Here is a 21,549-nt window from a genome sequence, read left to right on the forward strand (position 1 = left end):
CTTACATGATTAATCTATAAATGCATAGAGAGAGGGCACACACAGTTAGTGAATTACGCATGCATAGATAGTGACCTATTCAATCAGATAGTGATCCCCATGCACAGAGACAGAAAACAGAGACAGGATTATTTCTAACAATTCCCAAACAAATTTTAAAAATTTGTCAAACTATCACATAATGAAGCTGGGGCCCCTGGAGCTCTGGGGGCCCCGGACAGTTACCAGCCTTGTCAGCTGTATGCTGCCTTTTTTCGGGTGGATGTGGCCAACAGCAGCTTTCATTATCTGTTAAACAAGCGCATTGGAAGCAACATAAAGCTCCCTGGAGCCCTGTGCGGTCTTGCTGCAGGGGGGTGATGATCTTTAATTAACAGTCAAAGAATGGACTCTAACAAGGTGGAGGAACTTCTCATCCCGGTGTAAACGTTACATCGCTCGATAATGACAATAGAAAGACCGAGTGAAGCAGAAATGTGACAACACTTGCCAAGTGGCTTCAGAGCGTTGACAGCTCCTGGTTTGCCCGTGCAAGGGCACCAAGACGGAGGAGGAAACCCCGAGGATCAGGGCCTCCTGTCCGGATGACACCAGCTACACTGCTCTCCGTAGCTAGCATTAGCTAAGCTAACACATGTCTTCCCTGAATCCATATTAACTGTAAATGGATAAAACAATCCGGACAACTTTATTTGAGGTGTGTGGCAGTTGTTAAGGAGTTTGCTGTCGCCGGATGGACGGACATCATCTTCTCTAGGACTGTGAGTGAGAAAACTGCGAGAGGTTCTCCAGGTGAGACCTCTAATGTTAACGTTAGCCTGCGAGATAAATTAACGTTAGCTAGTTTAGGTAACCTAACATGTAGCATTAGCTAAGCTAGCTGTCATTTTTAAACCAGAAGCAGATAGTTACAAACTTCTACTGTTAATTGGTTCACAATAACTTGACAGTGCATGGTAGCAGTCTCTTGTCCTTCTTTAATGTTATGTTAACTAGCTAAATTAGGTTGGTTAGCGTTAGCCGAGTTAGTCAACATCTTCTCCTTTAGTCAATAGCAGTAAGTTTCAATCTTTTCAATCAACTGCAATAAAACCTCGGTGAACTTAAATAAAGTTGAGCCCATGGCTTTGTCATGAAAGTTGATATGAAGCTAAATATTCTCTCTGGCTAGGTAACGACTGCTGCCCAGGATTGTTTTGATAAACAAGTTGACAGGCTTGCTGGGCGAAATTTACCAGCTAACATAGGCAGCCTGGACAAACATGATGTTTATTATTATTATTTGGTTGTTGTTTCTTGGTTTTGAGAGACTGTCATCACGTTAAAACGTCGCTAATGTGCCTGAGATGAATCCATTGCTGGTTGTTTTTTTCAATGCTGTATTGAAAATTACAAAAATAAACATTTCTGGCACGTTTTTCACAGTACATACCTTGCATAAGTGTAGAAAGAATGCTAGGTGAACATCGATCAACAGTAAAACTTATAACAATAACATCAATATTGTAAATTCAGAGCACTTGAAATAGAATAAAAATAAATACAAAAATAAAATACATATGAAACAGTCTAAATGTTGTTTTTAATGAGGGGGATTCGAATTAGTTTTAACTGTTCATTTTTCAAAATATATAATTTTTGTGTAATTTTTGCCTTTGTTATTGTTAGAATTTTTAGAGATTTTAAGTACAAATTGAATTAATTCATGAAGACAATACATTTGGGAGATGATTTCATAACTCTATTCTGAATCCATTGCTTGCCAAAAGGAAGTCGTGCCCAACCAAGAATTTGACAGATTACATTTTTGTCATTTCATCTCAATGTCCTTTTTTTTAAAAATTCAGTAATGTAATGCCAGTGGGGAATACCTCCCCAGCAGTAATGTCCAGATTCAGTGGCTCTCCTTATTCATTTACTTGCTTCCATGGTTTACCATTTGTAATATCCACCTTGCATAGCATGTTAGGACTTGCATGTCATCATGCAGGAGTTTCACAGGGTAAACCAGTTAAATCAACTTCACTGAAATAATGGACATTAATAGCCATCATATGTACCAGAATCTGATAGAATATTTTCTTTTACTTCTTTGTCAGGGTTCATTATCTTTTTTTTAACATTTTGTACTGCTGGTCCAGTTGGTTAAGTTAATCGTAAAACTGCTACTATAAAGTAAAGAAAATACATTTCCTGCCCCTCAACTCTTTTTCTTTTTCTTAAATGAATTATTTAAAAAAAAAAGTTTTCCTGATGATTCCAGATTTTGATGCTGCATGTGTTATGATCACAGGATTCAAAGAATTTGGGACATAATATAAATGAAACAGAATGCGATAATTTGGTTACCCTTTTTGACATATATTTAATTCAAAAATGCAGAAAGACAATATATTTTATGTTCAAACCGCAAATATACACATTGAATTATGAATTAAAGGCATTCTGATTTAACATTCATTTTACACAGCATCCCAACTTTTTTGGAATCAGGTTTGTAAGTCAATCAAAGCAATTTGGCTTTGCATCATCGGGCGATAATTTATTCCCATTATTGGCTGAAAATATATTAGTTAGATAATCATGTGGTAAATATTGAGCATCCCTACAGCGGATAGAAGGTGTTGGTCAGACCTCAGGATTGACTAGATTGTTAGTCACTTGAAATAACATTTTACTGTTAATAACCCAACACAGGTCGTCCACAGTTACAATTTCATTCACTTTTTTTCACTTTTAGTATGTGTGTCTCTCTGTTTGTCTCTCTCTTAAGGCATGGAAGGACTTCATAGTCAGGCTATAAGCCTGGACCCACGCAGGCAGGAACTACTTGAGGCTCGCTTCACTGGAGTTGGTGTAGCCAAGGTTGGTGTCTCTTATTAGCAATAGTTGTTTAAATGCTCAAAATGATCAGCTATTGTAAATATGGATTGTTTTAGCAGATGTTACACTTTAGATACAATATTACATTTTTCAGGATATTATTAGGATCTCCTTTAGCTGATGCTGAATATCAGCTTCTCTTCAAACATAACATAACAATTGACATCAGGTAAGACACTTACAGTCAAAATAATCAAAATATATTAAAATCAGAAAAGTAAATCACAGTATTTTTCTTGAAAACATATTCCTATACATAGTCTTTGATATCCATGTATGTTTATTAATGTACACGCAATTCATAAGCACTAAAGAATACACAAAGTGACATCTTCCTGCATATTCCTACACAAAATTGTTCATTCAAACAAAAAAAAGTACAAAATGTATTTGAGTGTTGATGTTGATTGTCTTAATGTATTTTGTTATTGAGAAAACTGAATGAGGGTTCCTTATTCCTGCTGAAACAGGTTTTAGATACGAAAGAGTAGCTCCCAGTTTGCCTTCTGTCAAACATCCCAAAAACCCCACTGTCATTTTTGTGTGAATAAAAACATGAGCAGTTGGTTAGCTCTCTTGCGTTAGTCCTTCAGTTTAGAAAAGCTTGGAAGTCTTCTCTGTTTCCAGTATTGACTGATGCTCTGTGTTCAGGAGTTTCCCTCTGTGGGAATGATCCTGTCTCCCTGAGCGAAAGCTAAAACAAGACAAGCTCTGTCTCGGCTGACATGGGAGCTGGCCAGCAGCTCTTTGTTTCAGCGGAGGCTAGTGACACTGAAATGGCATCGCAGCTAAAGCTCACAGCATAGGCTGCGTGTTATGCTGCAACCCTGCTGTTGAACTGGATATTACTGTGTGTGGGTGAGCATTTGACAAAATGGCAACCCCTGAGAAAGCAATCACTATCATGCCTGCTCCGGCCTATAGTGCGCTCTGAAATGAACTGCGAGGCCTGCTCGCTGTGGTATTAGAGCGTGAATGATTTAAGGCTGTGAGTATGCGGACTACAGTAAATGTTCAAGACATTACAAAGAACATGTGTAATGTACACGTCAAGAGAAAATATTAGGGGAAATTTCTTGGCTGTATGTGTGACCTTGAGCAGCAGAATGACAGCTGGCCTTAAAAGCATTAGCCTCCTGCACCAATTAGCCTGCTGTTTCTTCTTAGCCTCTTCGGGCTGTGCAGCTGGTCATGAATGGTATGCATGACACCAAGTGATTCTACCAAGTGGATGCAAACTGAAGATTTGCAGATTATCAGATGGATGTATATAATACATCTATTTAAGCGTCCTAGTTTAGTGGAGCTGCAACGATTAGTTGCATAATAATCGATTAGTTGATCATAAGAAAAATAATTGCCAACTATTTGGAAAATCAATTGATCATAAAAGTATATTTCATAAAAAATGCTTTTTTCAGCGTCTCAAACATGGATATATCCTGCTTTCTCTGATGTAAAACTGAATATCCCTTGGTTTTTGGACTGACAAAATAAGACGCATCGCATTGGAACTTGAGAAACTGTGATGACATGTTCAATATTTTCTGACAATTTATAGACAAAAGCAGAAAAAAAATCAGCACATTAATCAATAATACAAATAATTGTTAATTGCAGCCCTACATTTAAGCTAAGTGACAGCCATTTTAAAGCTCTAACTGTTAGAGGCATGTGCGGAAATTCCTACAAAAATACAAGGAGTTATTAAAAATGATAGCACGTCTATTGTATCAAAATTGCAAACACTGCCACAAAGGTGGGTTATATTAAAATTGAATGCCAGTTAGTATCAGTCGTAAGATTAGAAAGATGTGTGGAAATCTTATATGAGAATGTCAAGAGACCTCAAGAAACAGAATATGGCGTTTTTAACGTGACGCTGTCATGTAAATATCTTCTATGTCTGATTTCGATCTACTTAACAGAATAGTACATGATTAATCTGCCTGGTTGTATGTGTTTGTTGTTTTTGCCAGAGTTCAGCCAATAGTGAATCATCCAACCAGTCTCTGTGCAGCGCGGGATCACTCAGTGACAAGGAACTGGAGGTTAGTTTGGGGGAAAAGCTAAGCAAAATGACAAGTGACTGTGCCCTCATTTGCAGGTTTGACCATGTGTGCACTTTGTGGCTTTCAGTATTTTGTAAACAGTGGTGGATGCTATTAATGTATGCAGTGCACTGTGTGTGTGATTCAGCTATTCATGCATTTTCTGTTCCCATTTACTCCTGGACAGGAGGGGGAGGCATGAATGACATGATGTGTCACCAGGCTTTTCACACATAAATAAAAGTTTCCATGTGTGAAAAGTGCCAGAGACATCATAATAGCCAGAATGCAGTTCACTAAATACCGAACATAAATAAAGCTGCTTTTAATGGAACTGCACTGTTGGGAAAAGTTTTTTTTAGTAAGAAGTGCAATAATACCCATATAACTTCAACCTCAAGCTCAAGCTTTCATTTAGTCAATTAGGTGAATTTGCCATTATGTTAATGTGGCTAATGAAGCACAATTAAAAGCTAAGCTTTGCTGCTTTTCTGCTCATGTCAGACACCAGAGAAGAAGCCCACTGACCAGAGAAGCAGAAAGAGAAAAGGAGACATCTATGACAGCAACAGCCAGGGTAAGCCCTCTCTTTTTCCCAAGAAAGCTCCAGAATTGCACCTTCCATCAGAAACAGTTGCTTATATTACTAAATGTTCACCTTTCCTGTATATGTGTATGTATATGTTTAAGACCACATTTTAGGATGATATGATTACATTTTCTCACTTCTTATATCTGTTTTTTGTAGGAAAAGGGAGAGGGCACAAAATAAGTGATTATTTTGAGGTGAGTACTTAGTCCTGGTGACTGAATTTTTGCATTCTGGCCACTTTGCTGTGCATTGTTTCAAATCACTCTCAAACTTTAGTGTGATGTCTTCACCCTCATGTTCCGACTTTGCCAGTATGGTTCCTTCATCACACTCTACCTAAATAACAACTCTGTCTTCTTTCTTTCTGTCTTGTTTCCACACTCTGTCCACTGCCCTGTGGCCAGTTCGCTGGTAGCAGTGGCTCTGGCACCAGTCCGGCCCGGGGCATCCCCATGCTGGTGCGCTCCTCTCCACAGCACTCACTGTCTAATCCTCTGGTGAGCACCAGCATCCATCTCCATAGTCCTCTACTGCTTTGGCTCTCTTTCATCTGTTGGTTGACTGTTTGTTTAGCAGCTGTTTCATCTTTAGCCAGTGTCAAATTCATCCGTTGGTTTTGTGCCATTTTGGTATTTTATTTTAGCATCAGTGTCCTGTAAATTAGATTGGGTTTGCTAAAAATCCTGTTTATTATACCAGAGTCTAATACATAGGCACGTGTTTACTTTATCTGGATGCATTCAGCAAGTGGAAGTAGGCCTGTCACAATAATTACTATATCGACTTATCGTTCGATATATGTCGCGTTGTAACACAGACTTTTTGTGCTTTTTGTGTTGCGTTTAAAGTAATGCTGCAAATGTTTGAGAGGCAGTACAAATTTCTGGGAAAAAAACTTTATTTCCTAAGCAGCCATTCCAGCTGTTTATATGTTATTATAGTATAAAATTATATAATACATAATATTTATCTCAGTGCAATTTTTTGTTAACAGAGCCTGAAAGTCTATTTTATTTGTTTTGGTTGTAGTTCATTTATTTATGTTTTATTTATCTAGGATATTTTAATATTTCTTTTCCACATTTCAACTCCAATGTTTGATAGTCTTGAGATTTTAAAATTCATTGATGTAGAAAAGGATTTACTTATTATGCTCCAATATCGTTATAAAACTAAAACGACATCAACACAACGATAGTGTCATTTATCGTGATAGTTTCTGGGAATGTATATTGTCCTAAAAATTGTGTTCTCGTGACAGCGAAGTGGAAGTGACAAAAAAATTCCTTTACCAAGAAATTAGATTTAGTGCAAGATTTAGTGCATGGAATATTTTCCTTTTGTTTGACTTTAACGGAAAAAGAGAAAACAAATACAGAATGGATAGATCTTTCGATTCGTTGTAGTTGAGCAGTGTGTGTATGTAGTATTTATTAACTGGAAGGATGAAATGCAAGATAAGATAAGATGTTTTCAGTGCTGGTGTTGTTCGTGTTTTGCTTGTAGGTTTAACATAATGAGCTGCCATGTAAGACAGGGAACAGCGCAGGAGGACCATGTGTTCATTATGTAAAACTGGTGCCTGCGCCTTGAAATTTGAAGTGGTTGTTGATGACAGTGTTATGTATCTATCTAACTAATTAACTTCTCTTCACCTCCCATTTTCATTCATATTTTGTCAAGATAACATCTTTCCTCATCACAACTACAAACTGTGTTCACTACTACAATAACAGCATGCAGACAGCGTTTTACAGCAGCAGGGCTTGGGTTTTTTTCACACGGGCTAAGATCATGTCATGGATTTTAATGAGAAAATATTTGTATACCTCAAATTCATGCAAACTTGCAAAATCCTGTAATTCCACTTAAAACATTTTTTAATTTTGTGTTTGGCCCTATGAGCTAAATCAATTTTTTTGCAATTATTTGAGTGTTTTCTAAACCTCTGAATTTACAGAATATCCAAGAAACCCTGTGGTACAGTAATCAAATTAATTAACTTTTTTTTTTTTTTTACCTGAGAAAAGAATCTTTAATTTGAAAAAAAAGAATGTCTCCACTAGTTTTCAATTTCCTGCAACCACTTTTAATTCGGTATAGCATTAATGAAGTTCTATCACATATAAAAGTTATTTGGTCCTGAGTATCACAGATCTTTGTAAGTATACCTTTGGAGCTGAAAACAAGGTTTATTTAAAGTCCTTGAAACTTTTTATATGGGAAAGTGTTTTTCAAAACTTCCTAACTAAAAAAGTATTTGAAGTAGAGCTATGAGATTGTAAGGTCACAAAATTAATAGGGTTTTTTACATTTTTTTTTTCACCCAAGAAAATCAATGGCATTAACATGATATGACTTTAAGTATCTTTTTCAGCTCTCTATAATTCCCTGCCCTTACCTGATCGCCCAGGTCTCATAAAGCACGTTGCTGTGTGTAATATTGTTCTTGACCTGCAATCTTACTGGAAATATTAAATATTGTGTGCAGTTTTTCATTACAAATGGACCTTGCAAAAGAATAATGGAAGTGAAAAGGTATTTCTTTATTTCAAATGTATTCGAATGGTAAATTAGAATAAATACCTGATTATTTGTTCATTTAAAATTTAAATTCTCCCCTTTAATAGCTACAGTATTTGTTTCTATTCATTTTTATAATTTTCAGCTATTTTCTAGTTTCCCTATGCAGTCTTCATTGGATAAATGTTAAGTTTTACCCCTTGTTATTCCCTACCTCTCTCTTTTTCTGTCCCTCTCTGAAATGCAGTTTCAGCAAGGCAGTCCTTCGTCCACAGGCTCGGCCCACACAGACTCTTCATCTTGCAGCTCTGTGAAGACAGCCCCCACCCACTCCTGCTCACACAAAGCCATCCAGGTAACAGACTGACTGACCTGTATCTGCACCACTTCACAACTATTCTATCTCTATCAGTATATTCCCATTCAAACTGTAGAAGCACCTTGGTTTGACTTTGTATCTGCCTTTTACATTTACTTCTTAGTAGAACCAATTATTTTTGTCCTTATTATAATGAAGCTGCATATTCATTAGAAAAAGTGGCAGATACCAATAGTTGAGTTTGACTAAACTTGTAGGGATGACGCAACTTTATGCCTAGTTTTGGCGATTTAATAATGACACTATTTGGCAAATGTGTACGCAGATATTACAGGTCAGAACTTGAAAAGCCCTGCCACCAGCCAGTTCATCTGACATTTGCAACACACATCCAGCTATCCTTGCAAATTACACTAATTGGCCTAATTAAAGGTCAACATTTTGAAATAGCGTCTAATATCCAAGACACCAACGTCTGATGGTGATACATTTAAAGTGATGGTGTGTTTTGTAAGTGACTGGCCAAAGGGGTGTCTGCATTATTTGAGTGGGATGAGATGTTAATTGTTGGCATGTTGTTGTTTTTGCCCTCCGTCCTCAGTCCGAACTGACACTGTTGAAACTGACAGCACTGGAGAAAGACAAGAACTCTGACCTGGAGAAGAAAGAAGGGAGGATAGACGACCTGCTGAGGGTAAGATATAAAAATATTTCAAATCTGTCTTAAAACTCTGAAAGGTTGACATCAGAGTAGAAGATGAGGAGTGGGAGAGGTCCTAGTTATGGTGGCAAAATTTTGGAAAGAATTTCCTTCTAAATTGTGAATGAGGTTTCTTAAAAACACTTACCGGTATTTTAAAAGCCAACCATGATGGTTAATCTAATTCCCTTTGTTGTGAAATAATTGTCCTTTACTGCAACTCCAAAGGGACATTTAAAAAGATGCTCTACTGTTGTATTGTACTTATTAAAGTCGACCTGCTAAAACATGTAATTAGATGATTTTGGGTATTTGTGAAAGCATGTATAACCTATTGTATGTCTTTGTATTGTTACCTATTTTTTCTTTTACTGATATTATTTGTGTAATTTGGGTCCAAAAAGTTGGTGCAAGTTTGGACCATTTGAAAGAGCTTCAGAGTAGTTGTATTTTTATTACTGAGAAAGCTTTGAAAAGCCACATTTTAGTCGACTACCAATGAATAATGTCACGCACAATTAAGGGTACATCTAAATATAAACACATTATTTGTCCCTTTCACAAATGTCTTTAATAATTATTTCACAATCTAGACAAATGCGCTGCAGCTTGTCACAGCAACCCCAGTAATTTACCTGCACCACTCTGGTTGCAGCTCATCGTGAAGAATGTGGCCGTTAACTTCTTAAATGCCATTGTTGCCAAATTACAATTGCTGTAAATGTCAGCACAAAACACTGACACGCTGATGATTGTTGCACCATGTCATTTTAAAAGCAAATCAGCCTTGAATCATTGTTGTTATTGTTGAAAGACCAAGATGTCAGAGTGATGATGCGTGTTTTGGCAGGCTAACTGTGACTTGAGGCGGCAGGTAGACGAGCAGCAGAAAATGCTGGAGCGCTACAAGGAACGGCTTAACAAGTGTGTGACCATGAGCAAGAAGCTCTTAATCGAGAAGGTGGGTGTGCATTTGCATTTGTACAAATGTATGCTTGAAAGAGACCGCTTGTGTTACCTTGTTAAAGTGTTTTACAGTGATTGTGTTGGTACTTTCCATGTTTTACATCCTCTAAACAAAGCCGTCTTTTCATCCATTTTGTAGTCAAAGCAGGAGAAGATGGCTTGCAGGGACAAGAGCATGCAGGACCGTCTGCGTCTGGGTCACTTCACCACCGTACGGCACGGAGCCTCCTTCACAGAGCAGTGGACGGATGGATTTGCCTTCCAGAACCTCATCAAGTCAGCATCCACATAGACACAAACATGTGTTTGCATTCTGTCCAATTTGCATACCAGTTTGGTATGTTCACACTAGATTGTTCTTGCATGTTGCAGGCAGCAGGAGCGAGTCAATTCACAGCGGGAGGACATTGAGAGGCAGAGGAAGCTGCTGGGGAAGAGGAAACCTCCCTCCATGGCCCAGACCCCTCCACCCAGCCTGGAACAGAACAAACGAAAGAGCAGGAGCAATGGCCAGGAGAGTGAAGCGTAAGAATACCTAAATGACTTTACATAGAAGAGATTTTACTTGAACCAGCCCAAGGCAGATGTTAGTTGTGGTGGTGCAGCAATTAAATAGATTTTTTTTTAACTTAAGGGCTACACTTTCATTAAGTAATTATTCTAAAATGTATCATAATAAGTAGTTACAAATTGACACTTTGTGCCTGCCTGAAATCTTTTTTGAGACACATAAAATTATTGAGTCAGACTTGTACAGATGTTTGATAACCCTTATCAAGAAGTCTTTCTATCCTTGTCTTTATAGTTTTTCATTTTTATCTGAAGTGTGTTAACCTTGTTATTTTATCAATTATAAACTGTTGCCATTTTTCCCCACACAGATTGTCACTGGCAGAATATCACGAGCAAGAAGAGATTTTCAAACTTCGAATTGGTTATTTAAAAAAGGTACAAGTTCACCACTTAAAGCAGCTTTGTTTGCCTGTTTCTGTTTATCCAAGTTTGAGATAGAAAATGGATTTGTGCTGTTTTTTATGCAGGAAGAAGCAGAGATTCAGGCAGAGCTGGAGCATTTGGAGCGAGTAAGAAACCTGCACATTCGGGAGCTGAAGAGAATCCATAACGAAGACAACTCACAGTATGTAGCATCTCAGTTTAACATACAAGTTCTGTCATGTGATTTTACTGCATGAATGTAGTTTTAAGAAAGTCTTCTTCTGTAGATTTAAAGACCACCCCACACTGAACGACCGATATCTGCTACTACATTTACTTGGAAGAGGTGGCTTTAGTGAAGTTTTCAAGGTAAGATTGCATCTTTATGAGTACCAATTGATAATCCTTCTTTTTGATTAATGTGGAAAACCTAAAGCAAGGGCTCTTTACAGGTTGGTATTGTAGTGAGACTCACTTTGAGTGTGTTGATGTGTTATGTTTGCAGGCTTTTGATGTGACAGAGCAAAGGTATGTGGCCATTAAAATCCATCAACTTAACAAGAACTGGAGGGAGGAGAAGAAGCAAAACTATCACAAGTGAGTCACAACCTCTGTTCACCATGCATGCTCTTCTTTGCATAATTTGAAATATTTTACACATGGGATTTGTCTTTGAATGTCCTTAGTTGTGACATTTTTTAAAATAATTACTGAATTCTTAATTTTCAGACACGCCTGTAGAGAGTACAGAATCCACAAGGAACTTGACCACCCGAGAATAGTCAAACTCTATGACTATTTCTCACTCGATACAGACTCGTAAGTGAATCATTTTAATAAAGTATTGTTTTTTATGTATTTTATACACCTAGACTGCAAACAAATTGCCCAAGTTGGGACAAATAAACTATACTTGCTTGACTTGACTTGACTAAAGCTTTTGAATGCAAGCATAATTATAAATGTTATGTGCTACATTTAATAGCTAAACTTCATATAGTTCCAGAAACTCTTAAAGCGTCTATAAAAACATAAAGCATTGGCCCGTTGTGAGAAACCTACAGAGAATTATCAATGAAATCTGCAGCTCTGTTTGACCTTTTTATATTGATTTTCAACTCCAGCTTTACTTGCTCCACAAGTTAGCATCTGAACATCGTAAAGCAGTTAGCAGCTAAAGAGTCAGATCTACTCTAGGAATTTAATACAAACACTGAGCTCAAAGATGATGAATATTGACCACTTGACAGAAGCATGATTGTAAAAATTATAATTTTGCTCCTTAATGTGTAAACTGTTTTGCTCCTAAGTTTGCAAATCAATCAATCAAACCCACTTAAAAGGTGACTAAAACTTCTGTTGGATGACCTCTCAGGTTCTGCACAGTGCTTGAGTACTGTGAAGGCAACGACCTGGACTTCTACTTGAAGCAGAATAAGCTGATGACCGAGAAGGAGGGACGCTCTATCGTCATGCAGATTGTAAACGCCCTCAAGTACCTCAACCAGATTCGCCCACCTATCATACACTACGACCTCAAACCTGGTAATCTCACGGTTTCAGTCATTCTGTCTCCTTCAATTACAGAATAGTGACTGATTGCCCATGTGATCTTTCAGGAAAATAAAGATAACACAAGAATCTGGGTCTGATTGTTATATGCACTTTTGTGTGTCTGTGTCGGCTGTTTACAGACATGTATGTGTGTAATTTAACTTTTATTGTTATGGTCTTAGGAAACATCCTGTTGGTTAATGGCACGGCTTGCGGAGAGATCAAGATCACTGACTTCGGCCTGTCCAAGATCATGGATGATGACAGCTACAACTCTGCAGATGGCATAGAGCTGACATCACAAGGAGCAGGCACCTACTGGTACATAGAGACACATTTCACTGCATTTTGTAACCAAGTAACAAATACGGCTTCACACATTTAGAGCAGAGGGAAATGTTGCTAATTAGTTCACCTCCTATCTTCGTTCAGAAATTGTACAGAGAGAACATTTAGAGGAAAACTTATTTAAGTCCCATGTTTTGATTGTTTGGCTCACAGGTACCTGCCTCCTGAGTGCTTTGTGGTGGGCAAGGAGCCCCCAAAAATATCCAACAAAGTGGATGTTTGGTCAGTAGGCGTCATCTTCTACCAGAGCTTATATGGACGCAAGGTAACCACTAACCTGCATTATTTTACGGGAAGTTTGTTGTCAGAAATGAAAGTGAGCTGTCTGTTAACCGTGTCCCTTTTGTCTTCTTCCAGCCGTTCGGTCATAACCAGTCGCAGCAGGATATCCTTCAAGAAAACACCATATTAAAAGCCACTGAGGTGCAGTTTCCCCCCAAACCTGTGGTCTCCACAGAAGCAAAGGTGTGGTTCTTGTTTCTCTTAAACAGTTATAAACTCACTGCACTGTTTCCATTGAGCTTTATACATTTATAAAGTGTCTTTCTCAGTTTCTTAAGCCACTTTCATAGTTTCTAGTTTATTGTTTGGAGAACCTTAATGCACTGCTAATGTGTAGCCTTAGGAAGGGACTTTACTTATTGTTATCGTTAAAATGGATTGGACACAAATATTTAAGTACGTTTAGCGTTTAAAATGTGGTATTGGAAAAGCAGGTAACCCAAGAAAAAAAAAGGGGTGCCAAAAATAGGCGTGTTTCCACTGAGTACTTTTTGGAAAGCGGCTGAGTGGTTTGGCTCCGCCCACTAGTTAGTTCCCCTCAGCCTCTGTTCCCATACAGGTACTTTTGTAGCGGCTAACCAACAGAGTTTGAATGTGACAACAGACCGACGCAGCAAGCAGTGTTACCAACTTAGCGACTTTGTTGCTATATTTAGCGACTATTCAGACCCCTCTAGAGACCCTTTTTTTGAAAAAGACTTTTGGAGACTCGTTCCTACTCTTAATGAGCAGCGGGTGCCACCCAAAGCACTCACAAGTCCTCCTGCAATAGTATCTCCCAGCTGCAGTCAGAGCAGGAGATGTTAACCCTTCAGCGTCCAGTTTGCACCAGTCTGCAGACGAATCACGCATGCGCGAAGTTAGTAGTGGCTCAGTAGCAGCTCAGAAACCTACCCGAGGCAGGTAGGTACTTTCTGAGTCGCTAACCGGTGAAATTGGGTGGATCTTGGGCAGATCCGCTCTCCAAAGCCACCCCCATCGTGGCTCACTAGAGGGAAAAATACAGAATGGAAACGAAATTAGTTTACTAATTCTTTCCCCTTCTTCCCCTCTTCAGGCCTTCATTCGACGTTGCCTGGCTTATCACAAGGAGGACCGTGTGGATGTGCTGCAGTTGGCCAGCGACCCCTTCCTTATGCCCCATATTCGAAAAGCCCTGGCCAGCAGCACACCTCAGGCACCTCCTCTTCCCTCCACCTCCGGCTTCCACAGCAGCAGCGCCTCCAACTGAAGCAAGCTGAAAGAAACTGGAATAAAAAGCCAAGTGAGGAGGAAAAAAAGCCACGCAGCGACTTTACACACTTGACGAAACTCCTCCTTTTCTCTCTACTCGATTGCAGAGAGCATGATGAGATGTAGGGAAGCGTGAATGGAACCAAAATGATGGATGATGTGGTGATGCTGTAGTAAAAAAAAATGTGCCCACCACCATCATCCAAGTGCTAAAAATGAAGGGCCAGTCTGCGGCTGCGGGCTCAGTAGAACCCAAAGATTTGCCCATATGCATGCACTAACACAAAAAACTTGACTTGGCTCATTTCAAGGGGCTTTTTTACACGATAAATAGTAAAAGCACCTGAAAAATTGCACAACTGACTGGCTGAGAAGTACACTATGTGTGGAAGATCACCTGCCTGTACTCTGCAGAAGGTTTAGAAGAAAAATCATTAATTAATCATTAAAAAGGTCATCCCATTATGCTTGATATCTATCACCTATCAAACAAGTTTTCAGAACTAGAGTGGTCAGTTTCAAATATGTAGGTTTGAACCTGGGACTATAAGGAAGGGCTCCTACAGGTAATAAGGAATGGCTGATCACCAAAGTTTAAGGCCTGCCTTGTTAAAAGTGGCAACATTAGAGGTTCATGAATGACTTGACACAGAAGAGGGCTGATTCTGGAAAGAGTAACTGGTTTTGACCTATTTTAAATATTTTACTGGATAACTGGAAGTCAGCTTATTATTTTAATTGTTAAGTCCATATTTTTCCATGAAATTTACCCCCTCTAATGTTTTTGTTAACCTTAAAGGGGGGCTGACTGCGTGAGTGTTGTGATGAGAGTTAAGAGTCAACAGAAATAATTATGAAACCATTAAAAAACGTTTGGTTAACTCTGCGGTGTCTTAACTTGTTTTGGACATTCGGCATATACTGTTATTGTAAATCACATAAAAATATTTTTCAAGTGAGATTGTATGAGGTACTTATCCATAATCAGTTTAAGTTTACATAGTTTATATACACAATATTATAACCACTTTCCCTTGCTGTCAGACAGTCCTTGATGTTATCTATTTTTCTTGAAAGCCACCAGATTCTTTTGTCAAAAACAGTAATTTTACCTCGTAGAACATAGGACTTGCTTGTCTGTCAGTGCCTCGATCTGTTATTTTGTTTGTTTTGTTATTGTGTGACTTCTGTGTTTTAAGAGCTATTTCAGATTCACCAAAGTCACAAAATAATACAAACTAACCAGTCAAGGCAGCAGCAGACCTTCAAATCTCGTCTGCTGTGGTAAAATAATTGTTTTTGTCAAAGGAGTCTGGTGGCTTTGAAGACAGCAAAGATAATAGTTTCTGTTCCCCATCACAAAGGGCTGTATGATGACAAGGTAAGGTGGTGGAAATATTAGAAATATAGCATAAACTTAGTGATTTTTTATTTTATTTTACTGCTGCCCTGCCACAGCAGTGCATTTCTTAGTTCTTTACCAGTGCCCCAGTACTATTGCTTTAATCCATAAAATACTCTCCACACCAGATGTTCTTTTCACAGCATGAAATGTTTTATTAATTTAAATTTTATAGTATCCATCATATCTAAAACAAACAAATATAAGCTGTATCAGTGTGCCTCTAAATACAAGTTTGCCTGCAACGTATGTATGTGACTGGCAAATGTGATAACTGCATTTGAGGTTAAAATGAAATACTGACTTTGTGTGTTAATCTATTAAAAATCCAACACACTGGTATTATCACATCATTATCTTACATCTTATATAATTGGGACATTTACAGATTGGGACATTTTTTTTCCTCATTGTGGAGAAAGTTACACAGGGATTTCATAACTGCACTGAGCAAGGATACCTTGAACTTGATAAAGTGGTTATAAGTGAATTTGGTAAAGATTTCTTTTAAATTACATTCTAGTCTGAGGAAGCGTGAAGTTTTAATGCAACGTCAGCTCTTCAGAAAAAGCCAGATATTAATTAGTGAAGCAGACGATGAAAATAAATTAAAAGACGCTCATGTAGTTATCTTATCCTACTTGCTTAAAGGATGTGACTACAACCTGTGCCCGTCTTGACTGCTTCCAAAGTGGGGCACGCAATTATAAAGTCAACTTTGCAGCAAACTAGATACAAATTATCGCCTTCTATGTAAAAAAAAAACACAATCTGGACTGAAGATCTACAACATGACTCCCTGTTTCTTTTGCACTGAACAGACTTGCAAAAATGGTGCACATATAACCATTTCTTTTCCTTTGGCCAAGTATTAAGATTCACACAAAATCCATTCATGAAAGGGGCATAAAACTATGCAATATCACACAACATTGTCCGTCAATTTTATCTGTTGTAGAACTGTGATGTGACCCAGGCCAGTCCCCACTTCAGGTTGGTGAGCATGAACTTGAGTGCCTTGGTCCACTGCTCCTCAGAGTTGAACTGGGTTTTGATGGAGTAGGAGCCGCCGCTGCCACCCGTGTCCTCGATCTTACCCTTCTCCACGTCCATCCTGAGACATGGAATAAAACATCAATTAAAGTAACCACATAACGCCTGGTTAATATTTCAATAGGACTGGAGACTGGTCCAGTCTCTGTTCAGTCTGTTAAAGAATGGATTTGATAGTGTGATGGTTCACCAGGGTGCAGGTCTAAATGCGGATGAAGCACCAGTGCGGTGGGCTGTCAGAGGTTGACAGTGTGGGCTTTATAAGGCTAGTTACAAAAATAAATGGAGGAGTAAATGTTGTACTGGAGGCCATGCTTTAATAATGCAAAGGGTAATATAGCCAAAGCTTTCCCAAATGTCTCTTATTTGCCTCAATAGCGTAATCAAAGCAGACAATTCTCCAGCTCCCCGTGAATAAATTGAGGTAATGGCTTAGAATTTGCTTTCAAACTTCATGAGTATTTACAGCTTCATCCTAAATGGCTGCATCAAATTGTGCCGGACTACGGGGTCTGACCTGTATGGAAGGCAGAAGCCAGTGTCTCCTTTTTCCACCTCCTCTTTGAACTGCTGGACACAGTCCAGAAAGGCCACCATGGCGTGGTCGAATTTATTGTCCCAGAAGAACCTCAGGCCACCTGAGCAGTACAGAGGGAGCTCCTGGACAAACGCAAGACAGAAAGAAAGCAGAATTTAAGGCTGATGGGGTTTTCAATAATGATGGGAGAGTTGAGCTTGTAAATACTGTATGTATTACCTTAGACTTGTCTGTCAGTGACTCTAAGTATGAGTGGTTTCCGTATGGAACCAGACGATATCTGAAGAGAGAAAATACATTTTTTTTTAGCTTAATTTTATGTTCGCATGCAGAATATTTGTAATGAAAGATAAGAAATCCATTAAAGGGGAACAACTGAGGTAAAACAAAACAAGAAAGCAACAGAAAGGAAATCCTATGCTCGGATTCAATAGCACAAAAAAATGTAATTTTAAAAAACAGTTTCAATGCTGCATGCAAGCAAACTGTAATGTGTATTTTTATGTTTGTGTATGTGTGTACCTCTGGAAGCGCAGCCCCATTTTGTTGGCCAGAGCGTGCAGCAGCAGCACTGTCTGCCCCCAGGCAGCGTTGATCTCGTTCCACTCCACGGGAACGCTGGGGAGTCGACCCAGACGGAAGTTGTTGATGGTACCAAACTGTCCGCTGTGCCTGGACAAGAACACAAACAAACCAAGAATCAATTCAGAATCAGAATTAATTTTTTGTCCTGAAGGCCTATATTAAATATTTACTAAGTCATGGTTGATTGGACGAGAGAAAATCAAATTCAAAATCTGTGTGTGTGTGTGTGTGTGTGTGTGTGTGTACCAGATGTGAAATGTGGCATTGAAGACGTTGGTCTTTTTCAGGCGATCGAGCTGAATCTGGCAGTAACGCATCTGGTTGTCAACACTCTTCAGCTCATCATCCAGCTCCAGCTGTTGCCTTTTAAACTCGCTGTACTCCTTCTGGTACCTTTTAACACAAAGCAGTGAGAAGTGACTGAGCCGTTAATTATGCATTCAATAGTATCAAAAGTAGCTTAAAAAAAACAAAAACAGATCTACAATCCGATTTTAATTAAACGCGGGAAGATCAACTGGTCCTCAACCTGTTGCTGTTATGGCATTCTTATCGGCAACAAATCCACAAAATGAAAAATCCAGGATGTATCGATTGTTGTTTTTTTGTTGTATCAAATTTTAAAATTCTGGTATCATGACAACCATAGTGTACAGCACCCTTAGGTCACTCACTGTAGCTCCTCTGTGTCCAGCTGCTGAGAGTGGATCCTGCTCTGGGTCAGGTCCTGGGCTACAGCAGCCCTCTGCTCCTCCACTGCCTCCAGCTCCTGCACCAGAGCCTCCTCCTCCTCCTTCAGCTGATGCAGCTCTGCCAGCAGGGTCTCCTCTCCCTCCACCTGCAGGTGTGACAGCAGCTCCAAGCACTGCCTGAAAATGTGTTCACAAAAAGTATGTACAAACTGCTCAAAAGCAGACATTTGGAATCAAGCTGCTATTTGTTGTGCAGCAGCTCACTTATAATTCTGGCATTCGTTCTCTGTGATGTTGAGCTGCGTGTCCAGGTGGTCCAGCAGGGTGTCAGTACACTCCTCACACAGTGGGTGGTCCACATCAGTCTGACCTGACATGATGTCAAATAGGTCACTGGTCACCTGGGTGGGACACAATCAGAGACAACAGTAAGTTCACCTGAACAAAATGTTTTTTTTCAGCAGCCTGCTTGTCTTGCCGAAATAACAAATCAGAGTAAACTGACATTAGACATTTTAAAATTTGATCTGATGGTAAGAAGACTTTACCTTCAGCCTTCGACTAAGATTTTCCATGGTGCCGCCGTCCGATGCTTCTCCAATCAGTGTGAAGCTGTTGGCGCTCTCTGTGGACATCATCCTATCGGGCAGGATTAAAAGCATTTCAGTCAACTTTGTAGGAGATGCAGTAATCAACTGTAATCAATATTCGGCTCCATTTCCTAAATAAAAAGAACGGAGCGCTCACCGTGCAGGAGGGATGTATTTTCTTGACACTCCATCTTGCTTGTTTTCTGCAAAGGTCTCCTAGAAGGAAAATTGTAATTGCTTGCAATTGTGATATGATTTTATGATTTTATTTAGAGAAAATGATCATTTTTGAGAAATATATCAAAATGATCATGGTGTGATATTTGAGAGGATCTATATTAAACAAACATTATTTTTCTTGAGTATAGAATTTGATTTGCAGGCTGGGAAATCTCTGCAGCATCACAATACTTCAGAATGGTGTTTTGAGATTGACTTTGCCTTTAACAACAGCGATTTGGCTATTGCAATAGTTTATATTAGGAGTTTGATCAAATCCAATTAAGTGTTTTGCAGTATTCTTGGGGAAACAGTTTTATCACAACTTTTATATGCCCACAGGGAGAGGATATAGGAACAAGAAGGCAGTAGCAATGACAGGCACATTGAGCGTAATCTTTTGCTGTATGTATTGTTTCTGAAGGGGATGATGGCATCAGAGTTTGTAGACAAGTCTGAGTCCTATCTTGACATATATACAGTATATATATTCTGGAGTACCTACCTCTGGTGCTGTCTCCCCGTCAGTGTTGTCAGCCTGTTTACTGGGGGTCACTGTGACCAGCGGAGCTGAGGAGACACATGACATATGGATGGAGCAGTGTAATCGCCACGACACTACATCTCCTAAAGTACATTTTACAGCACCGATGTTTGTTTTGATGTGAATACGTACCGATAAGTTCCTGTATTGTGACCCGATCCAGCACATTGAAGGATGTGTCCAGTTTGAGCGGCTGACAGCACCGCTGACACACGAAGCTGACCTGCATGGTTGTGCTCGACGACTTGGAGCCCTCCATCGCTAGCTACAGAACATATGTAAATACATTAAAACACTCTGTAAAAAAGCCAAACAGTCTAGCTACACGTTATAGCTTGCTAGCTGTATGGCTAAATCGTGAGACAGATGGTCAGCTGACGTTAGCTTTGCAGCTAGCTTGTGTTTAAGAGACATTAACGATGTAAAACCATAAGGTGGACTTACTGTCGCTTGTGAAGAATGAAAACTATTGCATAATAATCCCAATTTGGGCGCGTTGAAAACTATTAATTACTTCCAATATTTAGCGTGACTGTTGCATTTTGTACCCCGATACTTCACTTTCCACTTCCTTATTGTTGTTTAGGGCGGATGTGACGTCAGATAAAAAGTCACGAGGAAGAACCACTTCAAGATGTTTGTAGCTTTTTGACACTTTATATTTAACATCAAGTCCAGGAAATTTTTGTTCAAATTTGTCAACATCCAATGCATTCATTTCTCTCTCTGTTTAGCATTTTTCAGTCCGTCCTTACATCACACGCATGGCTCCTTTCTCTCGACAAACACTTAGCTATCAGTCAGATTTTTCATTTTATTTTAATTAACAAAGTATAAAGCTGCCAGGAACCCAAAATACAAACAAAAGACACAGGTTTCTATGGAAATGCACCTTTTTTTATTTATTTTTATTTTTTTACTATTTATATACACAAAAACAGCAGAGAAAAATAATAGTTAAAAAAAACTATAAAACAGTCTTTTTGCATGTAAATTAAAAATAGTAATAGTTTTCATTGTAGAAGGAAAATTGACATTTTAAAAATGGTCTAGAAACATAAATGGCACACTGTGTGAAAGCCCCTATGATTGCACTTTCAACTGGCTTTCTCAGCTTGTCTGTTATATAAATAAAGTTATTACTGTAAAAAAAAAATACATGCTCAGTATATTTTTAATGAATAGATGGACTCCAGAAGGATAAGAAAAAAGATAATAAATATATATGAAACAAAGGTAGTTTGTTTTAGAACGAGCGAACGACGATCAAAAAATGTAAATACATCCAGATATATTGAAAACATTAAACCATTAGTGCTGTTAGAATGAAAACATGTATACTTCTATAGACAGGGTGGAGTCAGATTACTTTGAAAAATAGTCAGTTACTGAATACAAATCACATGGGAATTTATGATAAGCAACCTGTAAGCAACGTAAAGCATTGCTTTGCAAAAATAATAATACTTTTGGATTACATCGAAATTAAATCGGAAACATTGCACCGTTTTCTAAAAATGGACACAGACACATATATAT

General features: G+C 38.7%; 2 protein-coding genes across 4 annotated transcripts; one reads left to right on the plus strand and one right to left on the minus strand.

Moving 5' to 3' along the window:
- The first annotated feature begins 233 nt into the window (after positions 1-233).
- Positions 234-15,161, plus strand: LOC131959393 (serine/threonine-protein kinase tousled-like 2). Of its 3 annotated transcripts, none has more exons than XM_059324583.1 (21): positions 234-792; positions 2,774-2,865; positions 4,863-4,934; positions 5,439-5,511; positions 5,683-5,720; positions 5,931-6,023; positions 8,297-8,404; positions 8,970-9,062; positions 9,919-10,029; positions 10,174-10,310; positions 10,407-10,559; positions 10,916-10,982; positions 11,075-11,172; positions 11,258-11,339; positions 11,476-11,567; positions 11,700-11,789; positions 12,346-12,515; positions 12,707-12,845; positions 13,026-13,137; positions 13,230-13,337; positions 14,212-15,161. In XM_059324583.1, exons 2-21 carry the CDS (start codon positions 2,776-2,778, stop codon positions 14,383-14,385), a joined length of 2,100 nt encoding a protein of 699 aa, XP_059180566.1. In that variant the 5' UTR covers positions 234-792; positions 2,774-2,775; the 3' UTR covers positions 14,386-15,161. The 3 variants fall into 3 exon arrangements, with proteins under 3 accessions (XP_059180566.1, XP_059180567.1, XP_059180568.1); XM_059324584.1 differs by having other exon boundaries at positions 234-761; XM_059324585.1 differs by lacking the exon at positions 5,931-6,023 and having other exon boundaries at positions 236-792.
- Positions 15,162-16,112: 951 nt separating this feature from the next.
- becn1 (beclin 1, autophagy related) lies at positions 16,113-20,594 on the minus strand. The gene is made up of 12 exons (XM_059324586.1): positions 20,455-20,594; positions 20,143-20,275; positions 19,972-20,036; positions 19,405-19,463; positions 19,206-19,296; positions 18,922-19,058; positions 18,640-18,834; positions 18,212-18,358; positions 17,903-18,052; positions 17,600-17,660; positions 17,360-17,502; positions 16,113-16,903 (listed from the first exon to the last, which is right to left on the minus strand). Exons 2-12 carry the CDS (start codon positions 20,267-20,269, stop codon positions 16,735-16,737), a joined length of 1,344 nt encoding a protein of 447 aa, XP_059180569.1. The 5' UTR covers positions 20,270-20,275; positions 20,455-20,594; the 3' UTR covers positions 16,113-16,734.
- Between the last annotated feature and the right edge of the window lie 955 nt (positions 20,595-21,549).

Source organism: Centropristis striata, chromosome 21 (genome assembly GCF_030273125.1).
Source record: "Centropristis striata isolate RG_2023a ecotype Rhode Island chromosome 21, C.striata_1.0, whole genome shotgun sequence".
Taxonomy (NCBI): domain Eukaryota; kingdom Metazoa; phylum Chordata; class Actinopteri; order Perciformes; family Serranidae; genus Centropristis; species Centropristis striata.

What these genes read in the sequence shown, in the direction of transcription:
- LOC131959393 (XM_059324583.1), top strand. Translation starts at nt 2,776, where the DNA reads ATGGAAGGACTTCATAGTCAGGCTATAAGCCTGGACCCACGCAGGCAG. An exon ending in GCTCACACAAAGCCATCCAG is followed by an intron (nt 8,405 to 8,969) that starts GTAACAGACTGA and finishes CTCCGTCCTCAG; the next exon opens with TCCGAACTGACACTGTTGAA. An exon ending in AGAGCTTATATGGACGCAAG is followed by an intron (nt 13,138 to 13,229) that starts GTAACCACTAAC and finishes GTCTTCTTCCAG; the next exon opens with CCGTTCGGTCATAACCAGTC.
- becn1 (XM_059324586.1), bottom strand. Translation starts at nt 20,269, where the DNA reads ATGGAGGGCTCCAAGTCGTCGAGCACAACCATGCAGGTCAGCTTCGTG. An exon ending in ACGGGGAGACAGCACCAGAG is followed by an intron (nt 19,464 to 19,971) that starts GTAGGTACTCCA and finishes TTTTCCTTCTAG; the next exon opens with GAGACCTTTGCAGAAAACAA. An exon ending in AATGCCACATTTCACATCTG is followed by an intron (nt 18,053 to 18,211) that starts GTACACACACAC and finishes GTTCTTGTCCAG; the next exon opens with GCACAGCGGACAGTTTGGTA.